This window comes from Parambassis ranga, chromosome 4, assembly GCF_900634625.1.
Source record: "Parambassis ranga chromosome 4, fParRan2.1, whole genome shotgun sequence".
NCBI lineage: Eukaryota > Metazoa > Chordata > Actinopteri > Ambassidae > Parambassis > Parambassis ranga.
In genome coordinates this window covers 11,533,911-11,547,354 of record NC_041025.1, presented here as the reverse complement: position 1 = coordinate 11,547,354, position 13,444 = coordinate 11,533,911, and the positions used below count along the sequence as shown (strand labels likewise).

The following is a 13,444-nucleotide window of genomic DNA, read 5'->3' as shown; positions in this document are numbered from 1 at the left end:
TGTTTTAACAAACATGTTAGAGTAAACTGATTTTAATGACTTTAATGGATTGGAGTGGCTTGTTCCCTGCAGACGTGATTGAGAGGAGGAGGAGGAAACGGCAGGTTCAGCTCTTGCCTGTGAGGTCAGAGTTTCATCATTGCCTAAACTTTTCATCTTTTTTTTTCATCAGTGCTGTCTGGTTGGCAGGAGACACAGTTTGCATCATTGCTCTTATGCCACTGTCAAGAAGCCTCCACTGTCTTTCAACAATACAGGGGACCATCTCTAAGAAGACCTGTGTGGTCAGATATTTGTCTGTGAAGTGAAGATACTTTTATCACCTCTCAGTCTGTTGTCTTGTTTCTTGAACCTTAGAAAAGATGGAAAACATGTGGATCTCTGAATAAACTGTCAGCTGTTATATTGCATTGTGGGTAAAAGTTTTCTAAATGGCAAACATGGCTGTCCTCAAAACTTCATACAATCTATTTCTTCGGGCTGCATGTCTCACAATCTAGGCTTTTGCTCTGAACTTCACCTCTGTTGAAACATAATAAGGATGTTGTCTCAGCTTTGTTTTCCCTCAGCTGACAGAGGAAGCTCCTGGTGGATCCACCTGTGGTGGTCTCAGGTCTGGAGCCTTTCAGACTAACATACAGAAAATCATTACATTACCTTTCTGCCTTAGCTATCCTGCTGCAGTTTCTCATATGCACCGGTTTTACTTCAGAGGTAGGAACCCACACATTGTGGACATTTTCACTAAAAACCCTGCCATGTGATGTGAGGTGAGTTTCACAATGTTTGTCTTTCTCACGTGTAGCATTGTAGAGGTGTGACTGGCAGCTGCTACCTGCTAATGTGATACATATGAAGGAGATGTAGCATGTTAGATATGGACAAAGAGAGAAGCAGAAGAAACATGGTCAAAACAGACAATGAGACATAAAGGACACTTCACTTAGACGAATCAACAGAGCAGACATCAGAGTAAATTAACACAGACACTTTACTCCAGAGGACAAGAATCTGGCTAAATGATGTTGCTCAGCATGGGGTGACACTGAGGATCAGAGGTGGATATGTGTGTGTGTGCGTGCATTCCTCTGAAGCTGACCTCAGTGTGTGAAAGGGTGGCTGCATGCACATGTGTCTATGTGAGCTGTCTGCAGCCCTATAGATGGTCAATATGTTTTTCACCTCTCCTCATATGTTGATTTAAGCTGCTTGGCCTACATCTGGTGGACCACTTTAAGCAGAGGAGCGGAGTCTGTTGGGGAGAAAGGAGTCCCTGGAGCATGTCCTGATTTTATCCCCTGACTCCCTTTCACCCACAAGTCATGTCCTCCGTGCCCCTGCCTTCTATTTTATTTCCCCTCTCCTGCTGCCATCACATGGAAGGAAGCCTTTCTGCCAGACTTCAGTGTTCACAGGTGATTGTAAAGTAATTTACGGTTGTACTCATTGCCAACTGCTAAACAAAAATAGGATTGACCACTTTCCATTTATGACTATATGATGCCCTCTAGTGGACACAATGAAAGATTTTAGGCTCATATTTTTAAATCCTTCCATGTTTCTTAGTTTTTTGAACTAAGATCAGGAGAAGTTCTAAGTTCCATACAGTTCCATTCATGTTTATTTTGCAAAGTTGCATTTAATAAATATGTTCATCTGATACTTCATACTTTATGCTCTCAGTGATCTCGTTGGACTGCTACGCCATGTACATTAGATCAACATAGTATGGATGCACATTAATTCCACCAGAGTTAAAGTCACGCGACAATGGGTAAATGTAAGCTTAGTTAGTTAGTAAGCCTGTGTGTGCACTTGCACAACATATGTGCTTCACATCTTTACACATCTGTATTTTAGTGTGTCTTAAAGTCAACTTTTCTGTGTGAGGAGGTGCGTGTGTCAGGGTGGGATCATGTATTTTGAGTAATGTATAAAGTCTGGAATTTTCTACTTGAAAATGTGTAGAAACCCTGAATCTGCCATGTACATTAGCTTTCCTTATGTGGCATACAGAACGGTGTCTTTGTTTACTAGTATTCCAAAGGCAAAAAAAACAAAAAAGTTGTGAACGTGATATTTTACACGATAGTCTGTGTTACTCTGTTTGCTGTGAGTGAGTTGGAGAATGTCAAGTGTTTTAGTGTGAGAGGAGATGCAGACATGCTGAGAAATGTTTTTTTTTGTGTTTTTGGGACTAACAGGACGCAGGACGACGCAAAGACTAGAAGAGGCAGGTGTTCTTTAATAGTCTGTGGAAGTAAACGACACGATGAACAAAAACCTTGCTGGAGTTGCCATGGCGGAACTTTGTCCCGTTATCAAGACATTTTATGATAGGACATGTCAAGAACAGTGGGTAGGATTGGTTTCAGAAAAGCCTGACGAGGAAATGGAGAACAGGCTTACGGAGCTACTGAAGGAAGTGGTACTGGGAATCACTCAATGTGTTCTGGTGTCACTCCCTGAGAAGCAAACAGTTTCTTGTGAGGATGTGTTTCCCGCACTGGTCAACACGCTTCCTCAGAAGTTTTCCAACGCTCTGGACATTTCTGAAGAAGTCTGCAGTCCAACCACAGATGGCTTTTCATTTGTAATTGCCATTGAGGTGACAGACATGGTTAATACTGTCGTCTTGAATGGCAGGAAGTGTGTGGAGCCTGATGTGAGGAGAGGATAATATACTAACAAACCTCGGCTTGGTATGATGATCGACTACATGGCAGAAATGATGCAGGAATTCTTCAAGGTGAAGCATAACATGTGCAAACAGAGTGACAGAATAATGCAGCCTTCAAAGCCACCCAGAAAGGGAATACTTAAGAGGTTTAAGGAAATCTTTGGGCCCAAGCAGGAGTCACCTGAGGTCAGTCCAGTGGAGGCTTTTGTGTCAGAGCAGGAAAAACCTGAGGTGTTTTCTCTGTCAAAGTCTACAGAGAGAAAGGCTTTAGGAAAGAAAACTGCTCTACCCAAGCGTTGTAGAAACATTTTCAACTGGATCCCACCAATCATTTCTGACAGTGACGAAGCCATGGTCTGGATGCCAAAGGTCACTGAAGTGCAGAAATTATCCAGGGTGTACACGGAGACTGCTGGGCCCAAGCAGGAGTCACCCGAGGTCACCCCAGTGGAGGCTTTTGTGCCACAGCAGAAGTCAACAACCTCTGACGACACAAAGACTTTAGAAGAGGCAAGTGTTCCTCATCAGTCTGTGGAAGTAAAGGACACAGATGAAATCACTGGAATTGCCAAAGAGGAACTTGATCCTATTATTAAGGCATTTAATGATGGGACAAGTAAAGAACAGTGGGCAGGATTGGTTTCAGGAAAGCCTGACATTGAAATGGTGAAGAGGACTATAAGGTTACTTAAGACACTCATACTCAGGATCACTAAATGTGTTCTGGTGTCACTCCCTGAGAAGCAAACAGTTTCTTGTGAGGAAGTGTTTTCCGCACTGGTCAACATGCTTCCTCAGACGTTTGCCAACGCTCTGGACATTTCTGAAGAAGCCCGCAGTCCAACCACAGACATTTTTTCAGTTATAATTGCCAAAGAGGTGGCAGACATGGTTAATACTGTCGTCTTGAATGGCAAGAAGTGTGTGGAGCCTGATGTAAGGAGAAGATATGTTCCTAGAACTCAGTATGATGATCCACTACATGCAAATGATGATGCAGGAATTCTTCAGGGGGAGGCATAACACGTGCACACAGAGTAACAGAATAATGGAGCTTTCAGAACCACCCAGAAAGGGAATACTTCAGAGGTTGAAGGAGACCTTGTGGCCCAAGCAGGAGTTACCTGAGGTCACTCCAGTGGAGGCTTTTGTGCCAGAGCAAGAGCCAAAAACCACAGTGGAAGACTCTGTGCCAGAGCATGGGGCTGCACAGTCTGTGTTGGGTTGTATTTGTGTGTCAGTTGGCTGAGATTGTTGTCCCTGCAAAAAAAAATCTTTTCCTATCAGAAATGTCTTAAAAAGTTTCCACGCAAATATGATGTTGAAGATGTTTCAAGTCTGAATGGCGACACACAGAATGTGAATGACCAGCAAAAACTTTGGAGCTTCTTTAACAGGCTGACGTGTCACATACAGTGTATAAAACCATGTTTATATTCTGAAACATGATCTGAGTCTCACCTTTTATGGAGCTGCCATGTGCCAAGGCAGTAGTAGTACCTGAGGGTGTCCTGCTGTTCTTATTGATTTAGGCCCATCCTACCAGCAGAGCATGGGTCCAGCTGTGATCTGACCACAGCTCAGGTATCTGTTGATGTTTTTTTTTTCCTCCACTGCTCGGTCCCTGAGCCTTTCACATGTGACACATACTCGGATCAGCCTTAACATAATGACCCCATGGGTGGCCCCCATGGACAACAGACGGTGATGCACTGTGTGTGCACTGGTTCCACTTTGTGTCACAGGATGCATTCATTTTACTCTGAGAGATTTCAGGAACAGCTCATCTATCAGCCGAGCTCTTCCTAAGGGGCCACAACTGCAGCATTTAATTCTCACTTTCCACATTCTTTCCATTTGAGATAGACTTCATTATTGATCAGAGCAAAATGGAATCTAATAAAATATTGATAATCACACTGTGAAATATATCCAGAGTCTGTTATGAAAAAGTAAAGGAACAAATGAACAAATGATCATTGATGAAAGACATTTAAGACATTATTTCAGCTTGTTTGATTGCAGCATACATTCACCTATTTCGGCCATTCAACTATCAAAATGTCTCATAGAGGACATTCCGGGTCAACTTCAAGTTTTTTTCCAAAAAATTATAGTTTTTCAAATATTAACCAATTTCGGTGTCATCTGCCAAATGTATCAGGCTGACACACAGAGGCATACAAAGCTCTGAATTGCTGGAGAATCAGAGCAATTCAGAGCTTTGTATGTCTGTATGTATGTGTGTCAGCCTGATACATCCTTCACATCAGCATTCAAAGTATGCAGCAATCAAACTTGCAATTTCTTCAGGAAATGCCCTTTTCTAGTTATGACTGCATTAAAAATGTTCCCTTTGACAGAAGTAATTCGGGGTGACAAATGACTTTCACCTTTAACTCTTTATGACACATGATGTGCAGCATTTTGAGGGTGGGGAGTATTTTGTGAAATACAGGAACTTATCTAGAAGAGGAACTACATAGGAGCCACTAATAGATGAGACTGAATGAAGTCAGAGACATGAGAACATAAACATTGCTACACTCACTACAGGATGCCTCTGAGTGTAAAGGTCAAAGGGGCCTCCCACGGTCAACATGATTTCCTGTTGCAAATATATATAAATAAAGTTCAAAATTTCCTGAAGTCACTAGGCTGTATGTACAGAGCCTGACCATTGGTCCTGCTTCAGTCTTTGGCAACATCTAACTTAGTGGCACAATCATCCTTCATGGATGGTACTCTTAATTCTGATCAATATCCATCTTTCTGTAATGACAGGTATCAATTAAATGAGGTGTAGGGCAGGAGAAGTCATTACATGCACATACTGTAGAAGTCAAATTTGTGTGTAATGTAGAGAAGACATTGCTTCAATCTTCTCTACGTATGATGACCTGGATGACTGAGAATCTTCATCAACATATTTGCATATTGAGTAGTTGAACCCTTTCAGGAAGTTTTAACTGGAAAAATATTCAAATGACTTTAACCTTTCTTAGATGTCATCATGTATGACCATTGGTTTAGATACAGCTAAAATGAATGGCACAAAATACCATATATGGCCATATTTACTGAGTCAAGAAGCTAACCTGAAGCAACTATTACCACTATTACCAACTCAACTGTAACAAAGCAAACATCTTCCATTTTGTCAATACAACTTAGGTAATTTTTTTAGGCATATATTCAATGTGTCTGTAAAACCTGCCCTGTTGTGGCATGTTACAAATGAGTCACAGAGCTTCTGTTTCAGCAGCACCACAGCAATAATGGAAAATGTTTTATTGTGTATTCCCAACAATTCACAGGCACCAGCTGCTCTGAGCATGGCATTAAAATAATCAATTAACACTGTCAACTCAAGAATAAACAAACGCACAAAACTAAAAAAAGAAATCATACACTAATTTTGTGAAGTTATCACAAATATTGCTTGAAATTAAGAAAAAATTAAAAAAAATGTGACAATTAATTTAAAACTGCGAAAATATTCCAGTAGCATCTGTTTTTAAAAAGAAGGACATCAAAAACAAGAAGTGAACCTTCAGAAAAACAGAAAGGAGACTGTTAGGTCCATTAATCCAGCTGTCTTAATAAACATCTGAATTTATTATTACACACAGCTCCAACAGGACTTACACACTGACTTGCGCACACACAAGGCAGTCATTTTATACAAGGTAGGAAGAACTGACTGATAAATGTGTGGAAGAAAATCACTACAATGAAGAAAACTGGATGGGAAATGTGGCAAGAAATAATCCTATTTTGTTTTAAAAATGTACAAAAGGAAGAAAGTCATGACTTTCAAGAGATGATGAGCTGAAAAACACAGGGACATCATCAGTAGCGTCGACCAAAAGCTCCACCCTGCATCCCCCCGCCTTGCATCAGCTGGTTCTGTCTGTTAAGAGCTCCAGAGAGGGACTGTGACGTTCCCGTGTTCATGTAGCCTCCACGGCCACTGACAAGAAAAACACACAAGACACTCAATCATTGCTGGTTATATAAAAAGAAAGTGGTGGCTGCTCATATGCAAGAGATCAAAACAATGAGAATGAATTCATAACCTACTCACCCTGCCATTCCTCCACGTGCCATATGGCTCTGACCTGGGATAGCACCATCTCTACCTACAATAGAAAAGCTAAACGTCAGACACAGAGGCCAAGACCACAGTATTCACAGCTCTGTTCTGCCTTTCAGGGGTTAAGTAAAGCACAGGTATGCCTACTTTGCCATGTTCTGTCACCATCCATCTTCCTGCCAGAGTCCCAGTCACGGCCACCGTCCCTAATTAACAAATTATTTTTATAAATTTCGCAATGGTTTAAAGAAAAAAAATAAACTTGCAGTGGAAAACTTACCGTGGATTCATACGCCTGTCATAGCCTCCGCCCCAAGAGTCTCGGCCGTGTCGGTCGGATCGATCAGAGAAGTGCTGCAAGAAGAGCCAACACAGTTAAAATTTGGAGTATTTACTATTCAAGGGCATCTGAACTAAATACACAGAAAAGATTCAGTATTCAGTCGCTGCAGTCAGAAAAACACAAGCTTGTATTTGAAAGGATTTAACCTATAGGCTTCTTACCTGACCTTCTCTGTCAGCACCCATACCACGATTGTCCCGCCTATCCATCATCATGTCATCTTGATATCTCCCCCGATCTCTGTGATCGAAATCTTGATAACGATCTTGGCGACCAAAGTCTGAACGGCCGTATCGCTCGTCCATGGCCATGCGCTTGTCAGGCCAGTCATCTTTCCTTTAAAAAAATAAAATAGAGCAGAGCCACAACCGAAGAATGAGTTTCATCCTGTTTATAACCAGCTAATGTATAGTGTGCACGTAGACGTCTTAGTGAATTTGTTTTTTTTACCTGTTGTCCATGTCAAAAGGCCTCTTAACAGGGCGTCGCTCCTGTTCATAGCGCAGCTGCTCCTGCTGCCGCTTCAGCTCCTCGCGCTCCCTGAGGATCCTTTCCTGCTCGCGCCGCCTTTCATACACTATACGTAGCCTTTCCCTCTCCAGTAACTGACACTCCATACGCTCAGCATGAAGGCGCCGTTTTTCATCCTGGGAATGAAAGATTTCCTGTACTGAACTAAGATTTGTACAAAAAACTATAATGCCAAAAATGGCAGAGAAGGCAGAGAAATTGCTGGTCATGTGACCGTACCTCCAGCCAGTCTCTCTTCCTTATTATGTGCTTCCTCTCTTCCCTCTCCCGGAAAAGACGGATTCGCTCCCGCTCACGATCAGAACGGTTGTCACGATCACTGAAAGAAATGATAGAAAAATCAACCTCTTCAGTGACTGACTAAAATAACAACAGAACTGTTCATGTCTCAGCTCCTCAGTAATGTATATTTGGTAGGTTGTTGTTTATCTCTTATCATCCTTACGTGAATCTGCGTCTCTCAACCTCTCTGATTTCCCTCTCTCGTTGCCTCTGCCTCTCCCTTTCTCTCTGCTCCTTGATCTGGTCAAATGACAAGATGTCTTTTGTCTCCTTACTGGATGATTTGCGGTCTCGACTCTTTGTGCTCTGAACAAATTAGAAGAAATGACAACGGTCAGTGATAGAGCTAAAAATGAAAGGGACGTCCCAGTACATCAGTTGTGGCATTAAACGTTTACTTACCCTTTCCTTGCTTTTGGTTTTGACACTAATAACAGGCTCTCCCTTGGACTTGTCCATAACTACCGTCCTCTCATTCCGGCCTGTCAAACAATCAATGTTGGGTATAAGAACATGTTTTAAACATTAGTTAGGTGTTTTCTTTTTATCATTTCCTGACCTTTTCCATCTTTTCCTTCTCCCTCAGACTTCTCATCCTTTCCATCAGACCTGCCGGGATGCAAACACAGTGTGACCTTTTCAGCCACCATTTACAAGCCTCGCCACTTTTCTCATATATAGATAATAGCTTGTTATCTTTATTTACATAAGCAAACTAAAAGTCACCCATGATATTTAAAATAGCACTGGCCTAAAATTATCCAGCTGGGTGACATTTTCAGTGGAGGACTCTATTTTTGCATATGGCGACATGCTTGCAGTCTTACTTGGAGTCAGAAGAGTGTCTCCTGTCGCTGCCAGACTTCTTGGTGTCATTTTTGTCTGCTGGCTTCTTTCCTGCAGGCTCATTTTTAGCCTACAATGTTTTAACAGAAGCATGTTAATTTAGGGGAGTCTAGTGAACAGCTTCAATCACACAACAATCATACCACACAGAAAACAGGATATTATCTGTTTTAAATGTACATGGTCTGTAATCTGAGATTAAGAGATATCGATAGATTCCACAAATTGAGTACAAAACAGCTGTACTTGGAAGCTTCTTTTATACCTGATATAGCTTATTGTTTGTAAAAAGAAGCACTACTCACAAATGTCTAATGCAATTCTGTAGAGAAATTTTAAAAGAATGTTTCTTTTCAAGTACTAATTTTCAAATTAATGTGTTAAAAAGACAAAAGCCCCACGGCAGTAGACCAACTCATTTGTTTTGCTGGTAAAATTGCTTTCCCCCATTAATGATGGCTTTAAAGAGAGCCCCATAACATAATTGGTGTCCAGTCAAAATGGCTGAAAATACACAGTACATTCAAACCAATAACAGCCCTTGTTTTAAGTGTCTATATTCTGCTGCTGACCCCATCACTTGCATTTAAACACTTTACTTCTGTATTGTTATTCCTGTCGGAACTTTGCATCAACACCTCTACTTTCAAGAAACCAAACTATCCCTTTAAGCACTAAAAGAGAACCAAAGACACTGAAAGCAAACTCACCCGCTCCACAGAGATCATCCTGCCATGCAGCTCGGTCCTGTGAAGGTGGCTCACACAGTTAGTGGCCTCCTCTGTGGATGACATGGTGACAAAGCCATAGCAGCGAGCCCCAGGGCTCTTGGCATTTGTTACCACCTTTGCTCCGACTACCTGCAGGAATTATGTGAAATTATGTCAAATCATTTATGTTACTTTTGTTAGATGACACTGGAAAATAAAAATGTAATGACATTTGAAGACAAACCTTGCCATATTTGCTGAAAAGGGTCTTCAGATCAGTCGCTCTAGTGGTAGAAGACAGACCACTGACCCACAGATTCCTGCTACTGCCTGCTGCAGCTCCAGTGGCTGTAGATGTGTACAGAACAAAATGATGAGCTGAATGATGCTTATATCAACTGAAACTGGACAACAAGAGAAGCTGCTTTATTCACCCTTTTCATCCTTAGAATCTGTCTTGCCATCTTTTTCCTCAGAGCTAGAAAAAAAGAAAAAAAGCCATGAGCATAAAACAGTGAGGACACCTGGCATCTCCTGAGTATACTCGTTCTATGGCATAGCACATTTTACTTGCAGTGATCAACCCATCATGAACACTGTTGTGATTTGACAGTGAATAAATGGAACTAAACCCACGGACAAGCCCAAAACATTACTCCTTAATGGATAATCAGGTGAGATATGTGAGTGTAAAGAATGACAAATGAAAACACACAAATGCGCAGAACATTTTTACCTCCAAAAGAGCATCCAATTTTTGCTAGCACGAAGGGGCCAATGCAACAGAGATAGCCATTTTGGTTTCTAGTATACAGAAAGCAACAAACCTCTTTTTCTGATCATCGCCCTCTACAGAAGAGGACTCTTTCAGTGTGGAGGCTGAATCCGCAGCAGCTTGTTCTTCTGTCTTCTCATCCTCCTCACCCTTCTTAGACCCCATTTCTGAATTAACAGTTTCACCACCCTGTCCGCTTACACTAACAGCCTGCGAGCTTTTGTTTTCAGCGTCAAGTGTCTCTTCTGGGGCTTTCTGTGCATCCCCAACCTCTTGGGCATCCACAACATCACTCTCCACATCTCCAGGGACTGCCGTGTCGGGCTTGACACCGGTGCTGGACACATCGTGTTCCTCTCTGGTGGTGGAACCTTGCTCTTCTTCTGGACTCGTCTCGTGGCTCTGGTGGCGATCTTCATTAAGCGGCTCAGATAAACAAGACCCGGCTACTTTGTCATTTTCTACGGATTTAACAGGAATAGAATGGCACAGAGTTTAATCACTTCTGAAACACATCAATGGTTAACGAGGAACTGGCAAGGCCTGGATTAGGAACGTCATGACCACTGGCCTGTGCTCTTAGAATTATGTATGTAAACGGTGAAGTAGACCCTATTGAGAGACTGGAAGAGAGCCCAAAGGCTTAAGGACAACCAAGCAACTAATGAGGCTAAAACTTTGGCTCATCTCTCAACCTGAGCCACATCACTCTTATCACCTGATCCAAAGCAGACAAAGAGTTCAGTGCCGAAAAGAACCACAAGATCAGCAGTGTAGCTGCGAAGACTTGCTGCAGTCCATCTTCTTTCTTTTCCAATGTCCATTAATCAGAACTTCAGTTCAAGTCCAGCAGTTTCATTTCCATCTGATTCATGAGTCAGTGTCCATAAAAAGTCGTCTGTTAAGTCAGTTGATAAATCTTGAGGGATCTTCATTGTCTTGATCTTCTTGTAGCAACCTAAAAACACTGCAATCACCTGCAAACCACGCAGACCTTCAAACATCATTGCTGTCAATGTGCATCAATTGGATTAACCACCGCTACTTTAGCATGTGAGAACACACAGGGTAACATGACCCAGGATTTTTAAGTTATTAATTGCGGTTAATCAAATTTCAACACAAAGCAAGCAATTACCTTTGGGCTTCCAGTCTCTCTTCCTGGTTGAATCTAAACTGTAAAGCGTTTGCACTTCCAGGCTCAACACTGTAAAAGATGTCTCTGCCTTTTGATGAACCCTTTTCTACAGTACCTGTTTCTTCTTTTCCGCCATCTGCATCTTCATTAGGAGCCTAAAACGACAATGAAATTATTTACAAAAATTGCTTTTGTACTTTTACTGTCAATCTAGAAAGAAACATTTGTGTGCACACACCACATTTCCCGATGGATCCTCCATATCTTCACCCTCCATGTCTTCATCCTTATCCAACATCTCAAATTCATCCATCTGAATACACAGAAAGAGAGTAACATTTTTGTAAAAAGCCATGTGATAAGAGACTTTATTAGATACCTTTCAAGTCAAATTTGTCACCTCTGGTTCTCCTCCATCAAATTCTGACTCAAAAGTCCTGTAGTCATGCTCTTCACGCAGAATTGCGTCTTCATCTTGGAAAAAATTGTCTGCCTCATCCTCATTATGCTCAACTGGTATTTCATTGTCATTCTCAGTCTCATCCAGAACATTCATGTCAAGGATGTCCATCTCCTGCATGTTCTCGTGATCATCCTGAAGATCCTCCTAAAGAGAGAGAGAATAAATTAATGAAATAAAGTCCTGAGCAACAAATGAGGAAAAATGCTGTGTTTCCCCAAAAGATGACATTACAGCTGTAGACAGCATTACTTGTGATACACAGTGTGTGGAGATGACAGTAGTCGACAATCACAATATAGCATTTTTTATAAAACTACAACACATGTTGTTCACCACATGTATTTATGTTGTTATGGTTTTATAGTAACTTACGTTTTCTTCTCGGGAATCCTCCTCTAGTGTGTTGTCCTCTTGCTCCTCATTCTCTTGCCGGGTATCTACAGAAACATGCATTCATTTAATCTAGGCATTTAAGGACTTACAGTGTGAATATCATCAACAACTAACAAAATTACCACAGAGTTATCCAAGGCTACTTTTGTAGTCTTTGACTGACTTAACAAAGTAAGACTATTGGAGACCATGTGCTGAGGATTATCATGCACATTTTGATGATTTTATTAGTAGCAGTAATTTTGTCTTTACAAACTCGTCAAGTTTACTAATAGTAATAAAAAAGTGAATACATGAATCTGTTCACTGAACATATCACCCCAAGCTGTGGTTACACTATATAAACGATTGCTGCTGCTGAGTGCTCATGTGTGATTTGTGTGAGATGTGTGCATGTTGTCCACGCTGTAAGTACCACAGCACCGATGAGCATGTGTGGTTTGACAGCTGCACAGTCTCCGGTGCTATTTGGTTGTTGCTGGGTGCAGAATGTACCTTTGGCAGCCCGTTTAGCTGCAGCATTAGCTTTTTTAGGGACTGACTCCGGAGTCACAATGATCTCGTCTGGATTTCCACCTTCGTCCTCGATTGCCTGTTTAAATAGAGTAGAGCAAAACACTTCAGCGTAACATACATTTTAGAGGAACTATATGTTAAAGAACATCAGGAGTTAATTCATCTAGCCAGCAAGCTAACGGTTAGAAGAGACCTTTCAGGTCAACGGGTCCTGTAAGCTAACGCAGTGAGCACTCAGTTAGCATTAACTACTGAAATAATATTTACGCTCAACAAGCGATGCAATTCAAAATTAGGAAGCGCACAGTCCACCATGCCTTTTGCGGCAGCTGCGAAACTAATGGAAAGATATCACACCTTTTTCAGACGCTCTGATAGCACGCTCTTAACGCCAGTAGTGTCCAGGTTTCGTTTTTTCAGCTCGGCCTTTAGATCGATGACTCTCAGCTCCGACAGTTTGCGAACCTCTGTGCCCTCCGGAACCTCCACATCTGCTGATGGGGCAGCCATCGCTCTGTCTGTATAAATGTCTCCTCAGCTCTGAATGACCCCTATAAGAACTTTAATAACTGATGCTACACCGCACACGGAAGACGCTGTTTTGCAAAACTACTGCAAAATGGCGGACGCCGTGAGACTAGAGAAGTTTACGTCACGGCGCATGCGTAGTC

General features: G+C 41.8%; 1 protein-coding gene across 2 annotated transcripts; it reads right to left on the bottom strand.

The window, feature by feature from the left end:
* Nucleotides 1-5,956: 5,956 nt before the first annotated feature.
* Nucleotides 5,957-13,413, bottom strand: safb (scaffold attachment factor B). 2 transcript variants are annotated; one of them, XM_028404287.1, is made up of 21 exons: nucleotides 13,131-13,413; nucleotides 12,753-12,849; nucleotides 12,237-12,301; nucleotides 11,802-12,008; nucleotides 11,640-11,714; nucleotides 11,517-11,556; nucleotides 10,316-10,724; nucleotides 9,923-9,966; nucleotides 9,733-9,836; nucleotides 9,489-9,638; nucleotides 8,760-8,848; nucleotides 8,492-8,541; nucleotides 8,335-8,414; nucleotides 8,096-8,238; nucleotides 7,870-7,969; nucleotides 7,570-7,766; nucleotides 7,281-7,455; nucleotides 7,057-7,130; nucleotides 6,924-6,982; nucleotides 6,768-6,822; nucleotides 5,957-6,653 (listed from the first exon to the last, which is right to left on the bottom strand). In XM_028404287.1, the coding sequence occupies exons 1-21, from the start codon at nucleotides 13,281-13,283 to the stop codon at nucleotides 6,533-6,535; spliced, it is 2,487 nt and encodes an 828-aa protein (XP_028260088.1). In that variant the 5' UTR covers nucleotides 13,284-13,413; the 3' UTR covers nucleotides 5,957-6,532. The 2 variants fall into 2 exon arrangements, with proteins under 2 accessions (XP_028260088.1, XP_028260089.1); XM_028404288.1 differs by having other exon boundaries at nucleotides 5,957-6,650.
* Between the last annotated feature and the right edge of the window lie 31 nt (nucleotides 13,414-13,444).